Here is a 22170-nt window from a genome sequence, read left to right on the forward strand (position 1 = left end):
GAAACGGATTGAACTTGTGGGTCATCATGTTACACTAACCACCAGGAAACGGAGGCCTCCCTTGGAATTTATCATGTCATTGCATAGTATGTTAATCTGATCAACGAACAGAGGAAATCAAGCTACTGCATGTCTGTGCCTGCAGAGAAGCAAGCTCTGATCTTCACCAGGTTGCCATATACTTCCAATAATTACAGGCCCTCTGTGCAGGCGCAGTCACTCACTCATTGGTCAATAATCTGCTGTGGTGACAGTACATTTACACAGAATCAGATGAGCACTACCCAAAAGCATCATTAAAAGTAAATGCTGTTAATTTCTATGGTGAGGTTGACACACTTTACCAATTGGTGTGTGCATGGCAGAAAATAAAAACAACAGAAGCCGGAAGGATTCTACAGACTGAAAGATATTTATTATGTAAGATTTTACAGAGGGGCAAACTTCTTAAAGCAGTTAACTTGTCTTCAATGACATTTCTGTTCGAGTGTACGACAGCTGAGTTAATTTAATATAATCATTAAAGGGTCCAGTACAGGTAAAACTTAGAAAGTTATGAATTTAACTTGAAGGTATACCGTGAAAACAGGTGAGCATTTTCACACAAAGAGATTGTGAGGCTAAGGTTGGTTTAGTTGGTACCTCCAGGTGTACTGTACAATATTTGTATCCCCACATTTTCCATACATACTTAACTACCCCATGGCGAACTAATTAAGGTGACAAAAGCACTGACTTCAATAAAAAATAAAGTACTGCTGCAAGTCAAGTCAACCATGTGATTTTCAGAATAATTGCTCAAGGCCTCTTATTAATTATGGAGCACCCAGCTCAGTAGGCCTACACGCCTGTGCACATGTAGGTTCAAGCACATCCTGAAGACCACATATTTTTTTTAAACCATATGCCCAGTTACATTTAAATATAAGCACATCAATCTTGAAATTCCGAAATTAGACCATTCAGCTAACCGGCATGTGGCTTAGCCCACGATTAGGCTAGTGTTAGACCTTATACCCATTTGCACCCAATAGTGTAGGAAATTTACCATCCAGCTAATTTTCCTTTTTTCATGTTTAAATTTATTCTTCAACCTACTGAATCTTCCCATCCCATCCTTAGTAATTTCTAACCTCATCTGAAGTACTGAACCATCTGGACACCGGTTAGCTATTACTAGAACAGTATTCCTGCTCCTAAACTTGCCATCATCTGCATGTTTAGAAACAGTCAATGAATATAATTAGCTGATCAGCTTTCTTACTCAAATTAATAATCAGTTTCGCCAATACATGTAAACGTATCAGGCAAAACAAGGAAGCTACAAGTGAAAGTAATGAAGTCGAAGTATCTAATGTGAAAGGTTTCAAAAGCTTTTGGTTCACGTGCCAGAATCATTATGAAGTGACTAACCACTTCATTTCAAAAACATAATATTTTTTTTTAAAAAGTGGTTAGTCACGGCATGTGGATCGAAAGCTTGTGAAACATTTTAAATTTACGTGGTGATGTCTTGACTTTACTATTTATTACTACTGAACCCACGTAAAACTATGAGTCTTAACTAGTAAATAACCTACATTTAGTTTAAATCCAATTTTAGTTCTAACATATATGCTAGAGAGTTTACAATCACTAACAATTATTCCGTCGCATTTTTTCTCTTAAACTTAAAATGTAGTCTTGTCTGACACACAGGGCATACATCCGTCTTGATATAGTAATATTATTCTTTAAGTGTGTGCAACATTTACCCTGAGCTGAATAGATGCATAATAGTGCTGAATGTTCCCATTCCACAGTACCCCATTCAAAGAATACTCTGCCCCCACCCCCACCCACCCCCCAAGCACCCACCCAGGGTCCTCTTGACTGTTTCACTTACTGTAATTCACTTACAGAAGACAGGTAGAAATGCCCTGGAAAAAACAGTGTAGGCTTAAAAAAAAAGATTTTCAAATTACTGATGAACTTTCAAACACATACTGCTTATTAGTGGAAGACATAGTTGCTCCATGGGCATTGCTGATCACCCCAAAAGCAGTGAGGAGGGGAAACGAAAAATTCTCTCTCCAAAGACAAGTTTGAACCCCAACCCATGTCTCCTAACAAGTGAAAGAAAGGTGTCAAACTCAACAGCAAAGACCCCCTTCCCCGAATGCACATCACCTGCAGACATTACAGGAGCCTATGCATATACAACCATTGGATTTTAGTAACAAGTAAATACTACGTTTTTCTGACCAGCGTAGGCCTACATGTACATAAGCATAAGGTTGTGATAAACATGCTGCCAGTACCAGTCCATACTTCATGCTCGAAAATATGCTACATGTCTACAAGGCGGGAAATATATATTTGCTGTAATAGGAGTTTATACAGAATTTATGTCTCCGTTTGCAGCAGAAAATGATGCCATATATCTAGCAGACAGCTAGCCAATACAGAATGAAGGTTTATACATGTAGTACCAAAACAAAACACATCATCTGACAAAGTCCTTGTGACAGTCATAATGTAGTAAGTTTTTAGTTGATGACGGTTCAAGGCTGAGCTGATAAAACAAAAAATGATTCAGATAGTAGCACCAGTCGGATAAAATTATAGAATTAAGCTGGTCAGTCAAAAGAAACGCTCAGCTTTTGGCATACAGAATAATGAACCTCCGCTGATACTTGTATATAGGCCTACAAAATGAATCTAAGCCGACAACACAGCCACAGCTCATGACACAATAAAGCTTAGAATGAAAATGACATCAGCATAAAACTCAGCTGATACACAATGAAACTCAGCTGATGATGCAAGGACTCTAACAGGATGACACCATAAAACTCAGCAGACAGATAATGAAACTCAGCTGATGATGCAATGACTCTAACAGGATGACACCATAAAACTCAGCAGACAGATAATGAAACTCAGCTGATGATGCAATGACTCTAACAGGATGACACCATAAAACTCAGCAGACAGATAATGAAACTCAGCTGATGATACAAAGATTAGCTTACACGTAACTGAACATATAATGAAGCTCAGCTGATGGCACCATAATGAAGCTCAGCTGATGGCACCATAATGAAGCTTAGCTGATGGTACCATAATGAAGCTCAGTTGATGACAAAATGGAAGATGCCTTGTGACCAATGGGGTCAAGGGAGAGTTAACTCCAGTCAGAAGTCCTAGCTGACTGGGACAGCTAGATATAGACAAGTACATATACACTGTATGCGTATACAAGCAAGCAATAAAGCCAACATCAATTAAACCCCTAAACACACTAGTACCAAAAACATACAAAAGAAGGAAATGATTTAGAGGGTTGCATGGATACAGACCAACATAATGTACAGTGGTTTGTTCTTGAATGTGTACATGATTTAGCAGCATTAGAATTTATCTTGAGAAGATCAATCATTTTCATAGAAATCAGAGGTGGGACATTAAGCAGATCCCCACGTACATACGCACATGCCTGTACATATATCATGTACGTACATATATATTGTGTATGAACAAACACAATGGTAAAAACAATAAAATGACAACGGCTACATGCACAACTTTGTTACTGATGATAGTATGGTACTTAATCATTACTTAATTCAGCTGTAAGTCTGAATAATACCTACATGTATTTGACATGGAAAAGACACCTTTTCATATAATTTCTACACCACCTCCCCAACCTCTCAATAGAACTAAAATGAATTGGTAACTGAAAACATGTTGAATCTGAAGTTCATGTGCATATTTAGTATTTACTTGATAGCCATCATAATAAGTATATATAGCCTTTAAATACATGTAATTACAGCTCATAACATGCACTTTGCACCCTTATCTTGTACAAATAATGCAGAAATAATGTGTGTGCTCCAGCTCCTGACATTATTCAGGATACCTGCACTTGCGCACTTCATTATGAAAATGAAAAGAATATACATGTAAGCTTACATAAGCAAAATGCGTTAAACTTTCTACCACACCAAACCGTTCATTTTAACTGACGAAGACATCAAAAATAAAAACTATTCCCAATAATATCCAACTCCGCAGTTAATGCTCAACTTTGTATTAACAAAACTTGAATGGCATGATTTATTTATTTATTTATTTGATTGGTGTTTTACGCCGTACTCAAGAATATTTCACTTATGCGACGGTGGCCAGCATTATGGTGGGAGGAAACCGGGCAGAGCTCGGAGGAAACCCAAGACCATCTGCAGGTTGCTGGCAGACCTTCCCATGTTGAATGGCTTGAGCTTAACATCTTATGTGACCAAACAGAAGTGGTTTTAGTCACTGTGGGATAGGGATACTACTTTAATTCTCAGAATTGAATCTGCTCTACTATCTACTGTACTTAACTCACTGAACAATGACTAGTGATTGCACAACTGCCCACAGGATCACGAAGCTGTGTTTAGACTTAGTTCAGACTTAATCTTAACTTTAAAATGGTTTACTCCTTTAAAACAGTTGTTTCCCTCAGGTGTTTTTGTCTTCTATACTTAGAGCTGTATTGGACTTTCACAACAAAATTGAAAACTAATGTCTCAAAGTTTCAAAATATGCTCAGAAATTTTACTTAAGTTACGACTAGCCAGACTTAAATCTAAGACAGCTTCCTGATCCTGGGGCCTGAAACCATGCACACACATGCACACACACATGTGTGCACACACACACACACACATATACACACACGTATACTTGATGTACATCAGTCTACTAAAACACACACAACAAAATGTGATGACATGCGTGATCATCATAAACCTCCGAAATTAACATTATTGTAGACTAGCTAAGAAAAACGTGGTTATGCCTTAAAAAGTATACAGTATGAACACGCAATGTTAACATTTGTTTTGTAAAATGATCATGTACAAGCAGACTGGCCCACAATAATACATGTATGCTGACATCTATGCATGCAGTGCTACATCACTCGGAAACCGTGATGATGACACCACACTGATGCACAACCAAGTCAGCGTATACTGACACTGGGTCGACCAGTACTCACTATGATTTTTTGACTTATTTTACTGCCATTACTCCTTTACATGCCGGCCCCCAGCAAACCACTAACATTTGACTGGCTGTACTGGCATATAGTTTCACGTGTGACATTTATAAAGTCATATGTTGTTGGTCAAGGCAAACCTCACAAGACCATGCACACATTTACAAGCACCATCCAATGCGTATTGTCGCAGTAGACGACCTTAGAACAATGAAATATTGATAATTCCCTGTTTGAAATTTTGACTGAACCCATGCATGCTTGGTATGACATAGCAACTGGAAGTCAACACCTAACCACCAATGTTAGCAACCCCCCCCCCCCCCGCCCCCATTCCCCAGTTGTCACCTTAACAGAATGTACAGGGTACATGTAGCATAAAATATAGAAGCTACATATAGCATAATAAAAGAAGCTACATGTAGCATAATATACAGAAGCTACATGTAGCACAGAGAGTAGATATATGATCCTGATAATAGTGTACGTGGTCACAGTTTATCTTTCTTCTTCAGATGACTGTCAGCATCTATCAGGTGCAAACACAACTAAGGTTATATTTGGACATACACATGTAAAAACATGTATGTATACAGTCATACATGGCTTTAACCATCATGTGTATACATGTACATTATGCTAATTTTGAAGTATTAGCCTTAATGGCTTGAATATCCCTGAGGAATTGAGCAAAAAACCAGCAGATGCCCAGAAACGTGTGTAAATTTGGCAAAGTACATACATAGGGTGGGAGGAAACCAGGCAGTGCCTGAGGGAACCCATGACCATTTGCAGGTTGGTGACAGACCTTCCCACGAATGTTCGCAAAGGAAGCCAGCATGAGCTGGACTTGAACTCACAGCGAGCGCATTGGTGGGAGGCTGCTGGGTCACTGCACAGCGCTGGTGTACTAACCACCGCTTTATCTCAGTATAGTGATCAAAACAATTCATTAACTCTCAGTCTAATTCAATCAGAGATAGTGTGCTAATTACCGGTATACTACAGTAAAGCTTATCATCGAAACTGCATGAACGGTATCAACATACGATCCAAGCACACTTCAAGCAAGGGTATGTGACTATATAGATCAAGCAAATTAACTGTAAATGATTCAAAAGCACCCACTGACCCATATACCCATTGATAGTACCTTTACAGTTTAGCCGTGACAAGCAGCTCTTTAAGTCTGTTGGTCTCCATCCATCAAACTTTTCAACATCTTATACAAGGGCTATCAGCTTAAAGAAGGGTGTGAAAGTCTGGGGGCCTAAACTCTTATTTGTGGGATTTGACAGCTACTGTACATTTGTGATTGTTTATCTGTGAGCAAAAAAAAAAGCTGACACAAACGTATACCATATTCAACTTGTTATCTGCACGTCAGTAGATGCTAAACACAATATGTATCTACAGTGAATTGAATGAGAGTTTTACCCTGCGGGACTACAACATTACTAAGCTACGATGACCGGTCCATTATCCATTTGTCAGATTAAACAATAAAGCAGACAACAATATCCCTGAATAAAACAAAGCTGACATGTAAATACATGTACATATGGTTTCAGACAGTCCTGCGAAGTAAACAATTAGAACTGCTTTGCTGATCCCATTGGTCTTTCGTGACCACACCTTTTGAAACTTTTTTACTTGGAAGGTCACGTACAAGTACATGTAAGATTATATGTTAAAATCAATTTGGCAGATAATTAAAATTTATATGACGACTGTTCAGTATGCCCACACATACATGTACAAATACTATTTATTTCAATATATATATATATAAAATACATACATGTACAAGTAGACTCTTAGATCCATGCTGATTTATACTCATCTATAATATAACTAGACTCCCAGATCCATGCTGATTTATACTCATGTACATGTACAAGTAAACTCCCATATCCATGCTGATTCATACCCATGTACATGTACAAGTAGACTCTCAGATCCATGCTGATTTATGCTACATCAATCAGATTTAATATCCACATCACATCATCTATGCATAACCTGGATTTATGCATACATTAATGTACGTCTTAACTGGGATTTTGATAGACAGAGCTTTCACCATAATTTATACACATTCATACAGATCTGTAGAGTCACCCTGCTTAATACACATTCACACAGATCTGCAGAGCCACCTGATTTATACACATTCACACAGATCTGCAGAGCCACCCTGATTTATACATATTCACACAGATCTATAGACCCAACCTGATTTACACACATTCACACAGATCTGCAGAGCCACCCTAATTTATACACATTCACACAGATCTGCAGAGCCACCTTGATTTATACATTCACAAAGATCTGCAGAGCCACCCTGATTTATACACATTAACACAAATCAGTAGAGTTACCACAATTTATGCACATTCACACAGATCTGTAGAGTCACCATGATTTATACACATTCACACAGATCTATAGGGTCACCCTGATTTATACACATTCACAAAGATATGTAAAGACACAATGATTTATACACACGTACAGTAAATCCCCATATTCATATTTGGAGCATGTTCACAGTGCATGTTCACAGTACATGTTCATATGCAGAACCACCATGATTAAGGCCTGTGGCTCATACATCTACATGTACATACTTACAGGAATACAACCTTAATCTTACTGTATGTGTTTTCGCATATTATCTGGTTAAATGACCTTAAAGAAAATATACCTGCGAGTCATTTTAATGCTGATTATAACAATTACACGTATCAACATGATCATCTCACCAGTCTTGCTTTAGGAACAAAATGCCACACGTACATTAAGCCTCATTTAATCTTTCAAATGCAATTTAGAAAATAAAAGTACATGTAGGCCTATATAAATAAGCCTATTATCTGAAACTCTTAAAATCTTAGCAGAAGTACACACTGTACATGTATTATTTCACATCACACACACCATTACAGTGAACTACATGTAGTTTCTAACAGCACTTTCGCACAAAGAAATCAATTTAAAAACTCACAATTACATCTCCTGACCCTGATTTTCAAGATTAATGAATATCTCCTGGACTGTGGGTTAATGTTATGAACAGTAGTTAAAATGCATGGTTACCCAGATGCTGTAATCTCAGATAACACTCATGGTTACAACCCACAGTTAGGATGTACAAAGGAAGTACCTAATGAGTGTATATGTACTTGTTCGTCAGAAACTCATTTCAGTGAAATAATGGACGGCACCTCCACATACATATGCTTTTCTTGTCCAGCACAATATACAGAATAAAAAAATACACTATAACCTGGTGATCAGTGATGCACAACACTGGCATTCATGAAGATGACATCAGGAAGTCCTCTGAAAAAGACACCCAGTGAATTTATACTGGTGTAGGTCAGAAGCGATGCCATTCTCATAAATTCAGAATGAACAGCTTTTTGACACTGGTGATGGTGAAGTTGCATAAATGTAAGTAAAATTCTAAAGAGCTTCCATCACTTATCCCTTTGGATAAATACATCTAAAGCAAGTCAAATATGTCTACAGTAATGGCTTATAGCTGATAAAACCATAAAAGATGAATGGTAGATACCGCTAACTAAATTGATCAGGCTGCTCTTCCTGTATGTACGTGTAATAATGTAGTCCATGAATGGGTGTGATCGTTCAACATTTGCCACCTACACGTCAGTTGTAAGCTGTGTAAAAACACAACTCTCTCTGCTATTATGATGAACTGCTTGAGAACTACTTGTACATGTAACTCCAGCTGAGAACTACGTGTACATGTAACCCCAGCTGAGAACTACGCGTACATGTAATTCCAGCTGAGAACTACATGTACATGTAATTCCAGCTGAGAACTACGTGTACATGTAACTCCAGCTGAGAACTACGTGTACATACAACTACAGCTGAGAACTACGTGTACATGTAACTCCCGCTGAGAACTACATGTACACGTAACCCCCGCTGAGAACTACGTGTACATGTAACTCCCGCTGAGAACTACATGTGCATGAACCTCCTGCTGAGATCTATGTGTACATGTAACTCCTGCTGAGAACTACATAAACATGTAACTCCCGCTGAGAACTATATGTACATGTAACTCCTGCTGAGAACTACAAGTAAGTCTCCTGCAGTGAACTACATATAACTATGGAAATCGTGACATTTTTAGAGAGTAAAGAACATAGGAGTACTTGTTTTAGGTGGACAATTTAGTTCCCCATAGTACACCTAGTTCTATATCAGATACACGTGTACATCTATACAGAACATAGTACATTTATCACAACCACAAAAAGACATTTTGTTTAAGACATGCTCGCAAATCATTTCTCTTCATAAAGTGCATGACAAAGGCACATCCTTAGACGACAGTTGAAATACCTCCTTATTCACAATGAATGACATGAATAATGACAAACACACCCACTGATAAGCAAATTTACCGTATCTGTCACTCAAGTACTCATCAGCTTGCTCCACAGAAAGAACACGTATGCACTCAGCTGCTGGTAATTATTGGCCACATTGGATTATCCTATGAAATGTTACAGATATGGGCAGTAAACATTCCGGCACATCTCACACTGGAGAAGTAACCTCAGGTGTATTTACATGTAGCATGTCAGATCAGTTCCTCGACAGACTGCCCAGCCAATACTAGGAATGACTGTCTGAAGACTGGGGGCTCCGGCCTGTGAGCCTCTGGGGAGTATTTTCCTCTCTACGACTGCTGTGATATCCTTTGCATGACCAGAAGCGGAAGGGATTAATCCCTGAGTACACTTGTCCCTAAGAGCAATCCTATAGCTGAGAATGGTCATTTGGGAATCATTCTCTGTTATGTTGTCCTGAATAAACCATTCATTCTTTGTCAAGTTAGTCAATGGAAGTAATTCTGTGGTATACCATAATCAATTGAGAATCATACTCTGTTAATATCCAGAAATTTCCTAAAGTTAAAATGAGACACAAAACTCCGTAAAACTGGCTCTCACAAAGCTCCACAGGAATCCGCATGGAAAGATACAAATCTTGTCCTTTCCGAATCACAGTATCCAATGCTGATAAGACACGCACAAATTTCTGGAAGCATTTGAATTCACAACATACCATGGTCTTCTGCTTGGTTGTGCACTTTAACAATGTTTTTCTGCACACAAGCCTGTCCAGGCTGCATCACTGACTTGTAAAGTGTACAGTCCCACAGCAGTAGTCATGCGTTTGGTCAAGTTTTACCCCTATCTGCAGCACTAGCATGAAAGCATGCCTCCAGGAAACAATATTTTGAACCACACTTTGGTACATTTACATGCACTTACCACTCCTAGCACTTTCCTTACAGCAAAAATATTTTTGTCCACGTCATTTTTTTTTTTTTCATCCCAAAGTTTCTGCCTCAATCACTATGTATGAAAAACCAAGCATACATAAGCGCACAAAAAACTTATTAAATACATTCCTCCAGTTATTTTCTTCTTTTTCTTTTGAGATTCCTTCAAGCACTTTGTTTACTTTCAATCTGGTATGGCACAGCGGGATAATTTCTGTCCAATATCATGAAATGGCAGCCCTATGGTTCACAATGTACAAGTCATTATCCCACATCCTTATCTTTGTCCAAGGGGAATAGCCTTGTGTTCACATTAATGCTGCTCAACTGAACGTTAGTAGTTTGGTGTGAAAACATGTCACCCCAGAGGTACAACAGGTTCTAAATGTACAGATTTCAACCATCCTCATCATTTCTTTGATGCAATAGATTTGTCCTGCAGCCTTTGTTAAGATGGCATAGTCCCGATTGATTGTGTATCAAAGAGCTCCAAAATGTCTTGGGGATTTTTAAAATCAATCTTTTGGCACCTTGAAAACTCGGTCAACAATCACGGATCTTATGAATCTTTTCTGCTATCACACAAGCACATAAATTGATAAATCACTATTCCAGATTCAGCATTTCCTTAAGACGTCCTCAAATACATCCCCTGAAGATTTCAACACCAAAGTGTACAAGACGTTGTACACCAGTGCCTCAAACCGCTGATATTACATGACTCTGGTCTCTTCACGCTGGTACACACAGAAAAATGATGTGCTTCTGGCGGATGTGTACCCATACAGATGAAGTATCAATCTACCAGGCCAGGTTAAGGAAGTGTGACACATACTAGAAGTGTCTGTTGAGCACTATAGTCTGATTTATCACATATTACAAGAGGAAAAGTTTTCAGCACAGGTGTGTCCTTTGTCTGCGCTAGTTTGACATCTGTACAGTGAAGGATTTAATACATTCTAGCACATGTTGTACCACTAGCTTATAATCTGACACCTAGACATCCACTTTGAGCCAGGTATCTGGACCCTGACAAATTCTGAACCTACATTTACATATTTTCACAATGGTACACGCATTACAGATGGAGTGTGGCAGATTTGTCTAGTAGCTGTACCGTTAATCACAGAAGACAATGGTATAAAATCTAGTCTTTATGATGTATAACATGAGTGACCATTTGTAACAGTCAAGTTGGTAGGACTAGCTTAATACTGTCAAAAATACATAAAATCTTGTAACATACATTACATATTTACAAAGTTCTGAGATTATAAAACTACAATTCTTGAAAAAAAATATAAACAATCATAAAATGGGGAGAAAAAAAAAGAAAAAGAACCACACATGTGCTTCATGAATCAATATACAGTAATGGTTACCTTCAAATCTAATCGAGATCTCATGATGTCAGATTTGGTCATTCACACACAATAAAAATAGTCCAGCTGACCTAATACTTTCACCTGCACAACATTGATGAACCAGCCAAATACATAATACATGCGTAAGATAATAAATAGTGGTCACGTGATAAGACCTCTACGGTGTATCTCCTGTCAAACTGAGCAGATTACCCATACACTTTCAACGTACTGCTAACACGAATGGACTATCATACTCTACAAACACTTTCCAGCCACTTAAAATCTTAGAAATGATAGCTGTTATGTAATTTCAAACATGCATGTCTGTACTTTCACACATTCATTCTTTGTAAGCACTTGTTCTATGATACTTTGGTCAATATTTAGGTTTAAAACTCATGAGAGAGAGAAAACATAAATACTCTGACCCAGGCCTGTAGTAATACCTGAACATTTATGTGCCAATTCTCAATACAATATTAAAGGAGAATGATGAATTGCAAAGGCACCTGGCCCTTGTAAACTTTACAACACAAACGTGGCTTCTCATGCTCTCTCTTAACATCTTACAAACACGACAACAAAATTCTTAAATGATAGTTACTCTGGAACATCAATATGAACAATGTATGTCCCGGTGATTTAGGTTTACCGGGAGTTACAGTGCAATAGTAATTATAATACCATGTCTTTAACACCCGAAAAAAAACAAAATGTATATCCCTGTATACATGCTCATATTTGTATGCATCAAAGCAGTTTTTGCAAAACAACAGATTAGTATAACTAGGCAAATAACAAGATTACAACTGAGATCATCAAGATTTCATTTGTTCAGACTGAACGAGACAAAGATATGTCACAGTTAAAACTATTTACACTGTACATAAGGCTGTATCATCTTTAAAGGCAAATAAGTGTGGAAGCAAAAATTAACATTGCAGACATAATAAAAGAATCATATTTGGTTACAAGATATGAAAGGTAAGCTGAAAGAATAATATGCTCAAACAGAAAAAAAAACATACTTCAAAGTTTGTTCTTTTTTTTTTCTAATTACTGTACTGATTAAACAAAATGTTTTAAAAATATATACACTAGAATGGAGCAAGTCTCCACATAATGCCACAAAATGAATACAAACAAATTTACATATACACTTTACATGCTTTACATGTACACGGGGCCTTCCATGACTGGAAAAAGTTCCACACGATGCACTGTGGTTAAAAAAACAATGGTCTGATAACTACAATGCTGTAAACAAACGTACAAGTACATGAGAGGATCAGGGCCCTTAAAGGCCACAGACTGAGATGAGATATGCTATGTTATACATCACCTATGTGTCAGGCCTTTACAGCGTGTAGTGGAATGACAAACTTGTGGCCAAATGGGGACATGTACTTGATGCCCAGGTCAGTGAAGACCTTCTTTGGTAGACTGAGATCAGACAGGTAGACCTGCCCACAGGACGGAGGCAGATTGAGGGGCAAGCCCAGTCCCAGGCTCCACTTACTCTGAAAGGCTGTGCCGTCAGGGGGAGGGTCGATGGCCAGCACTGGCACCCTCATGCTTGGTACCCAGTCAGCCAGAAGTCTGTACCAGGCCTCTTCCTTCACACCAGGGTTATCCTGGCCATCTATGGCTGTGATAATCATATCAACTGTACCGTTGGGTAAATCTGAAAAGGAACACATCAATAAATGTGGGACTCCCTGGATTGAAGTATGCACAGCTGAAACATACACATGCACATGTGTTCTGTAGTGTTCATAGACAAAGTGAGAATAATGACTACATGGAAAATGCCCTCAAGATACATTTACAGTAAGCAATATGACATTTACATGTATGTTGTGACAGTCCTCATACTTCATTTGTACATTACAATACATGTTGAATTCATGTAGCTAATTTCAATTCTTAGCATGTAACGCATATTATACTTAAATGTACATGTATTAAGTATATATATATTTAGCTGCTCTCCTGTATACACACATTTGTCAATGGCAGTTTTGCCCTTGATGAACTTTGAGTTTTATGATCATAGATTAAATAATAGGTTTATTGTCGTATTTATTAGGTTTTATTGATGCGTCGAAACTGGTGTCTTGCTAGCTGTTTGTTGTCCTGCAATGTGCACACAAGCTATCCAGGCTGAATGGCCCAGTTACATGTATCACCTGATCACCTTATATCATTTTCTCTTTCTAAAAGATAAGAGAAGGAAGTAAAAGTATCGAAGAAGACCCCAAATGATCACAAAACCCATGTCAAGGCATATCGAAGTAATGACATCTGAATGAAGTTGAGCAGCACATTTTACTTGTACATAAAGTGAAAGGTCCTGGTGCAAACTTTCTTCAACCTATATATGTATCTCAATCGTATAGATCTAAATTTATAATTTGCCAGTCTGACCGCAGACGGCTTCATACTGTAACATAAGAGTCAGCATGTACCAAGGTCGTCACTCACCAAAAATCACAACCAAACACAAGTTAACAAATAAATAACATACAGTTGAATACATGCATGATTTGGTTTCCTCTTTAACACACTGCATAGACATCCGTATATACATGTAGATAATTTACCCTTAATATCAGAGGTTTTCTTGTTGCCTGTGAGTTCATACAGACGGAGTTCCTGCTCCAAGGCTGTATTATGCTCACTAGGTTGGCCTGGGACAAATACAGTGGTATGGACATTGTGGTTGGCCAACTGTCTAGCACAGTTCACTCCCTGGGCACCTTGGCCATGGCAACCACACAGAACCACAACCACAGGGCGCTGGTGGTTGTTTTGAGGTGACATTCTGCCGACAGAAACATCATTGCATGTACTATGGAACTGTGATCAGACACTAGCACCTATCCTTTTATGAGAATTTTTTTTTAGTGCTAGTGCAGCACTACCTGCAGGAGGTAAAGGAAGACTGGTTTACATCACAGGAATAATGGCTGAACAGAGAAATCCATTTATCATCAACAAACCAGGCACAAATTAAGCAAATTAAAAGACACTGCTTTCATAATTAAACAAGCTTTTAATTATTACATTACATTACATGTAAAAGATTCTAACACGCCCCTTATCTATAGCACTGCAGATAGTTGTACACGGATATGAGCAAGAGGTACCTGTGACATCCACCTAGCAATTGTAGGACCATTTCACTGGCTGACCGCCCCACCATCTCCAATAACCGTGGTTCATTCAAACCTGCCAGTTCAGCTGCAGACAGCAACTGTTTGCGCATGCTGTGAGATATACTAGGAACCCTCAACCCTGAATCTACAATCATAAAGCAAAATTATGCACCAATAATATCTTATTTATTTATTTCATTGGTGTTTTATGCCGTACTCAAGATTATTTAACTTATACGACAGTGACCAGCATAATGGTGTGTTGAAACCGGGCACAGCCCAGTGGAAACCCATGACCATCTGCACGTTGCACGTCCGGGGAGGAAGCCAGCAGGAGCTGGACTTGAATGCACAGCAACTGGATTGGTCACCAGTAATACATGGCATGTACAGAATGAGTTGAAGTGCTACATGTTGATATGTGAAGACAAAATACACATTTTTTCTTCTTGAGGAAGACACATACTGTGTTTGACCTAAGGCATAGCTCTTTTCAAGTGACAAATTTTGCTTGACTCTGAAGTACAGGACAATGCATCACTGATCAGAGAGTCAGACCTTGTGCGGCACATCAGACATGTCAGAGAAAGTGCCCCTTAGCCACATCTGATCAAGGCTTCTTTTGAAAATGCTCATATGGTATTGTTTCTAGGGTTTTTACATGACTAACTCATTACCAGGAACACAAGAATGTACTATGGTGATCTTTTCACAGCATGTTTTGGTAGTTATTTCTGCACTGTTAGTAACACTTCCAAAAACAAGAATTGGCATTCAGTGCCAATAAGCCTTTACACCACAACACAGGTCAAATGACACACTTGTAACTCAGCACTTTACCTGTAACATAGCACTTTGCATCTGAGCTTGGAACCTTTATCTGTGAAAGAACCACTGGTTCTGACTGCAGCACATTTTCGTCACACCTGTACTTGGCTGGTCTTTTTTCTCCATTACCAGCAAAGATCACAGTGCCGTTTCCTGAACTCTCAATTTCCTCAAATACTGCTTTCTTATCAAACAAGGCCAAATTCTTTTCAAAGTCAAAATCATCCAGGTAGGATTCAGTTGGAGCACTAAAACAATCCTCCTTTGGGGTCGACCTCTTCTTGAAGTCTATTTTTCTTGGGGTGCTTGATTTCTTCTTCACTTCAGAAGCTACATGTATAAAAAAGATAAAGAACACATGTATAAACATTTATAAACATTTAAATGAACATGGTACAACTGTGCACAATAAGCATGACACATGGCTCTAATTGGCTCATTCAACCTACAAGATTTATAGCTGATCAGTTCCTGACCAATACGGTTAAACCCAGCTCTCTTGTTCAAGTGCGGCTCTATGTCAGGACGTATGTTAAGTGCCAATGAGTGAATGATGGGCTTTGGTTTTATTACTCTTGGCATTCAGTTATCTTCCTTCATTAATCTGACTGTTGCGGTTTAAGAAAGAAAATCTTGAGTCAACTGTTACACGTCATTCAAATATATCAATGTATGATTCAATAGATTATGATAAGTAAACATAACATACGATTACCTGAATTCCTCCTTGGCCTGTGGCATTCATCGTTTACAGGTGTGTGTCGCTGATTTCGGTTTCCATTATTCCCATTGGTTAGTCCGTTGGTGTACCCTGAGTGGTTGAAGTTATTATCTGGTTTGTGCTTCACTGGTGATAACCTGTAGTTCGTACTGTTGACATGGTTGATGGGGCTCCGTCCATTATAAGATCGGTTGTTATTATCCTTTGCCTGGTGCAGGTGAGAGTTCTTGGGTGACGCAGCTCCAACTGTTACTGGCTCCTCAACATAAAGCTCTTTAGTCAGCTTGGATGGTGTAGCCTGCTTGGTCGGAATCCTAGCAGCGTCGCTAGGAGACATGAGAATCTTCAGGTATCTGATGTCCCTCGCGCTGCAAATATATAAACGTATATGTAAATTACTTCGGCTTTGTTTCGAGCTTACAAACATGTATATGAGAGTCAATGTCTCCTGACATTACAAGTAGAGTGGACTGAATAATGGTTTAGAAACAGCCAATGCTTTAATACATGTACAGGTTTATCATGTACTACAGTTCTACACTATCTCAGTCTGCCCGGCTTAATAATCATGTCAGCTCTAATATTCTACACGATCCAGATGGAATTTAATCAACCTTAAACTTACCAGTACTTAATACATGAATTTAATTTTTCATTCGATTCTCTTTGATATGGTTTGACAGGGCAAATGGACAGCTACCTTAGGGTCAGCTCCTTCACTTCACATTTGAGTCCATTCCTGAAAGCGCTTGACAGTGTCAGGGTCTGTGCTGTATCATCCACAGTCTTCACCTGCCCCTGGTACGTCCCTAAAGCATCCCCACAGTCCACAGAGATGACACTCCCTACCCAGCTAGCACTCATCTCTGTACATCAAAACAATTTACCTCTTTAGTTTACACCTTATAAACAGATATCACAGGTAACTTTTATCCATAAATATGCATTTCACATGATCAAAAGACATGACAGCATTTCTTCAAAATTCTCAACTTACACGTATTAGCCTTTTTGTATAAAACTCCAACAGTATTAACTTCTGTCATGTCTGGGCTGATCATCACAATTTGCTAGGCTGGCAGCCTGAAATACTTGTAACAATAACTGTAATGTGTGTGATTCTCAGTTTGTAATATCATGTACATGTACATGATGTAAGAGGCCAGCTTGAGTTCATATCGGTAGTGATAATTCCTTTAATCAATGAAGGATGATAAAGTACAAACAAAAATATTCAATTATGACAGTACACGTAGGTACCTCAAAAAAAAAAAAAAAAAGAACCATGCTGTAGCCATTATCAACCACCTTGCAGACTTAAGAAACTTTATTTCACACAAAAAACAAGGAAAGCCAATTAATCGAATATGTATGTGCTGACCTACAAGATGAGATACTGTGAGATATTGTAATCATTAGAGCCATTACTGTTTTCCACCAGTTTTTCACTTCCCCTCTTCAACGCATGATTCTTCCAAAGATCAAGCCCAACATATTCTAGACATGATCTCTATTAGAGCAGCTGTTCAAAATGGATTCGAAAAACTAAGAGCCAATCCAGCTCTGATATTTGATTCAAAGTTCTAAATTCACTCTGAAATTCCACATCTTCATACCGGCATGTTTCAATCTTGTTTACCATCCACAGAGAATACACATTTGGACTACATTTTGGAAGCACTAAGTCTTATTTGCACAGCCACTTTGGTTGTGTTCACACGGCAAGTCAAACACTGGCTGCCAGAAGTGAGATGAAGAACAATCCTGATTAAAGATCTGTTGCTTAGATTTTGGATTTGAGTGTACCTAAATCCAATTCACTGGAGAAAATCAGCTTGCCGTCTTAAAACACCTGCGCTCCTTTAAACCAAATGCATCTGTTGAACACATGGTGTCGACTTTGCTGTGGACCTGCCACAGCAGCGGGCAGTGCTTGAGGACCTAAAATCCAACTCAGCAATCGGCTATTCTCAATCAAGCTCGCATCCAAAGTAAAAAGCTTTCAGCCATTTAGAAACAGAGAGGTACAAGTATATGAAATCAAAGATTAGAAATTATGCAGATGAAACAATCCCTAAAAGCAGCACCAGAACAGAAGGCCATGAGTCCAGAGAACAGAGCTTGGACAATGTGGAATCACATGGAGGTCAGTGTGGAATCACATGGAGGTCAGTGTGGAATCACATGGAGGTCAGTGTGGAATCACATGGAGGTCAATGCAGATCAGTGGAGGACGTCGTGGAGATGATTACTTCAACCAAACAGGTTACATCAGCATTGAAAGGTTAGCCTACTTTTTACAAAAATGTGATAAAACCCGCTAACATACCACCATCTAAATTCTTTTTCACACATAAGCAGGATAATTTGTCCAACCAAAGTATTGCTCCAACCTAAATTTCATCATATCACAATATAGTACCCCCGTACATTCTATATCCAGTCCCCAGCCAGTAGCATCTACCTCCAGTCAACAACCTTTAATTAAGCAATCCCAATTATTTTCCGTTAGTCTTTCCGTTAGTTTAATGGAACAGTTCTTCGGAAAAGTGACCCCTGAGCAGTGCCCTCATATGCCAAAGATACCACTACACTTGTGAATTCCTCCCTGTATAACGTGAAAATTTTTTAATTCTTCTGTTTGTAATTGCAATTTTCATGGTATGTGTTAAGTGCAATAAGAGCTTTTAAAGTTCCCCTTCATCCAGCATACTTAAATGCTTAGTAGGAAGCAAGAGAAAGCTCCATTTTTTAGTACCGTTAATTAGTAAATCTAATCATCTAATACCAAACTCGAAAAAAAAAAAATGTTTTCTAGAAGTTTTTGTGACGTAACAGGTCTTTAGCCAAGTCATGCAATTTGGACTTTATAAATATTGCTGCAATTGTTTCCTTCACAACAAAGGAAAAAATGTCATGGCCCAATAGAGTGAGTGAGTGAGTGTTTGGGGTTTAACGTCGTACTCAACAATTTTTCAGTCATATGACGACGAAGGAATCCTTTGGGTGCATGTACATGTAATGTGCCTCCTTGTTGCAGGACGGATTTCCACTGCTCTTTTATTTAGTGCTGCTTCACTGAGACGGCTTACCGAAGGCAAGTAAGCCGCCCCGCCCGAGCCATTATACTGATATGGGTCAACCAGTCGTTGCACTATCCCCTTCATGCTGAAAGTGAGGAAGTTACAACTTCCTCTTTTAAAGTCTTAGGTGTGACTCGATCAAGGATTGATCCTGGATCTACCGGTCCCGAAGCGGACGCTCTACCAACTGTGCTATCCGGGCCGGTTGGCCCAATAGAGAATGCATGTGTATCCTTTCTTGTTTACAAAATGTTTATCCATCTGCAACAGTTACTTTTAGATGTAAATTCTGTCTTTTCTAATTGGATTTGTTTGACCCAATCCCTGTGGACCCTCCTGACATTAGTGATCCTATCCATATTGATATATGTAACTATGTTGCTGTTGCATAATTTCCTGTTTCTTATGTTCCTCACTCTCTAAAGAGTTCCAACCATTCTATTTTAAAACATTGATTTTGGAGTAAGTTCATTAAAAAAATTTTTTTGCGATTATATACAATAACATTCGACTAAAAGGCTATTACTATATGTTCCAGACTCTTGTTTTACAACTGGGTCAATGATTAGTAATGACTACAATGCTCATTTCTGGCATTAAAAATTGGATTTGAATTGATGCTGAATTGACAAAATTACTTTCTTATTTACGCGAACATTTCGGCTCTAATCTGGTGTTGTGATACTGATGTGTGATGTTTCCAGTCAAAGAAGCATTGTGTGTGCTCCATGTATGACTGACAGTCATTACCTTACTTCAAGAAGTACAATAAAAAAATCAGTGAACATCCTTACTGTTAGCCTCGAGATTCAAAGAGCACATCCTTTGTCACATGGAATACGCTGGAAAAGGATTTCCTGCATTTTTGGCCAGCCTCATTCAGGGGAGCATAAATGAGTGACATAAGCAATTATGTGATAGCTACACTTAAATACTAATTTAGTCTTCACTACAGCCCACACAGCTATTCACTTTTATATGTATATCTGTTGGGGTAATGTAGGACCGAGCAGCTAAGTGTTTGTGTAAGTCAATCCTTCCAATAACTTAAACTGCAAAAGGCTGACACAACATGGTGGACTTGAGATGGAATTAACTACAATACATTATATACAATACATTATATACAACATATTATATACAATACATTATACACAATACATTACACACACAAAAGAACTATGGGTTTCAGCCAGTCCATTACTCTTTAATCTTCCACAGCTGTTTATATTTCAACGCCATGTTGAGCACGGAGTACATCGACATTTATCAGGAATTTCTTCTCAGCTTAACGAGAGCAAATGAAATCTACACAGATTTTATGATCACTGCACACAGACATTATCTGTTTACATACTTACCGCCAATGGTAAATCAGTGAATCAAAGGGTAAGAAGGAATGAGCGAGGCGAAAAAAGGATACAAGTTACATGAACAACAACAATGACTTCCATCGAATATGGTGGGTCGCTTACACCAATAGGAAATGCTATTGTGTAAATCACAAACATCGATTTGGGATTTCAGACGTTGGACTTTCCTGAAACTACCTCGTTGTTTGTCGAAACAGTTCAGTAATAGTATACATGGAACACACTCAACTCGTTAACTCTGAATTTATCAATGTTTTATATGTATTAAGTGGTTGACCTTCACCTTATGTCAAGTTGACCCAACAGCAAACTTGTTGATTTGAAAACCGGGTCAGTCAACAGAGCCTTTCACAAGTTGCAGCATACGGTTCTAATTACATCTCCAGAATCATTAACCCACGTAGGGCTACGTTGATTTTTTTCTGAGTAGTTACTGTTCTCTATGTATTTTACATATTCCGATGCAAACATTGATTTCGCACATCCGGGTACTTTACTCGACATCACCTTGCAGACGACGAGGTAAAAGATGAATTGGAAGTGAATATTTTGAAAATTAGGACTAATGATAGCCGAAAGTTACAATATGTTAGTCAACATCACAGTCTTCACAGGTCATGTGAATTGTGAACGACAATAAATTGTGCCGTAGTTTTGGGCTTGTAGTGCCATAAAGCCGGGCACCGACCGTAAGTAGGAAGGTCTGACAACAACCTGCAGATAGTCGTGGGTTGCCCCCCGGGCTCTGCCCAGTTTCCTCCCACCCTAATGCTGGCCGTTATTGTATAAGTGAAATATTCTTGAGTATGGTTTAATTAAAACACCAATCAAATAAATAAAAAAATGAAGCAGGGGTTTGTTGGAACGCCTCCAACATAATCATGTATGGGCCATTAAGAAGTAAAGGTATGAAACGACTTTCAACTGGCACCATACATTGCCTCTTCAAATTAAGAAATAATAAAGCCTTCAGTCTCCACTTTTCCAACTGTTTCTCCACCTGGGGTTATCGTGGTTAACATATCTGCTTGAATCCACCATCAGATTAAGAACTTCCCCCTATAGGTCATTTCTTGCTGCATGTGGAATATGCACTGTATCATTTCCTACGTGACGCTTTCTTAATCCACAATCCCTAGCCGAGTTGATCCCATGTTTGTTGGATGAAAATGGGCTAAGGAGCTAGTTCTGCTGAAATCAGTCATGTTTACACCGCAACAATTTGAACAGGTCGCCATGTTACGTATTATAGAATGGCTGTGGAATTCAA

General features: G+C 38.6%; 1 protein-coding gene across 1 annotated transcript; it reads right to left on the reverse strand.

The window, feature by feature from the left end:
- Positions 1-7661: 7661 nt before the first annotated feature.
- On the reverse strand, positions 7662-21000 carry LOC135472973 (enhancer of mRNA-decapping protein 3-like). The gene is made up of 7 exons (XM_064752727.1): positions 20889-21000; positions 17145-17310; positions 16439-16812; positions 15736-16053; positions 14887-15040; positions 14341-14561; positions 7662-13421 (listed from the first exon to the last, which is right to left on the reverse strand). Exons 2-7 carry the CDS (start codon positions 17306-17308, stop codon positions 13087-13089), a joined length of 1566 nt encoding a protein of 521 aa, XP_064608797.1. The 5' UTR covers positions 17309-17310; positions 20889-21000; the 3' UTR covers positions 7662-13086.
- Positions 21001-22170: the final 1170 nt, after the last annotated feature.

The sequence above is a fragment of the Liolophura sinensis genome, chromosome 8 (assembly GCF_032854445.1).
Source record: "Liolophura sinensis isolate JHLJ2023 chromosome 8, CUHK_Ljap_v2, whole genome shotgun sequence".
NCBI lineage: Eukaryota > Metazoa > Mollusca > Polyplacophora > Chitonida > Chitonidae > Liolophura > Liolophura sinensis.

What these genes read in the sequence shown, in the direction of transcription:
- LOC135472973 (XM_064752727.1), bottom strand. Translation starts at nt 17,308, where the DNA reads ATGAGTGCTAGCTGGGTAGGGAGTGTCATCTCTGTGGACTGTGGGGAT. An exon ending in GTGAAGGAGCTGACCCTAAG is followed by an intron (nt 16,813 to 17,144) that starts GTAGCTGTCCAT and finishes ATATATTTGCAG; the next exon opens with CGCGAGGGACATCAGATACC. An exon ending in GAAAACCTCTGATATTAAGG is followed by an intron (nt 13,422 to 14,340) that starts GTAAATTATCTA and finishes GTTCCTTTTCAG; the next exon opens with ATTTACCCAACGGTACAGTT.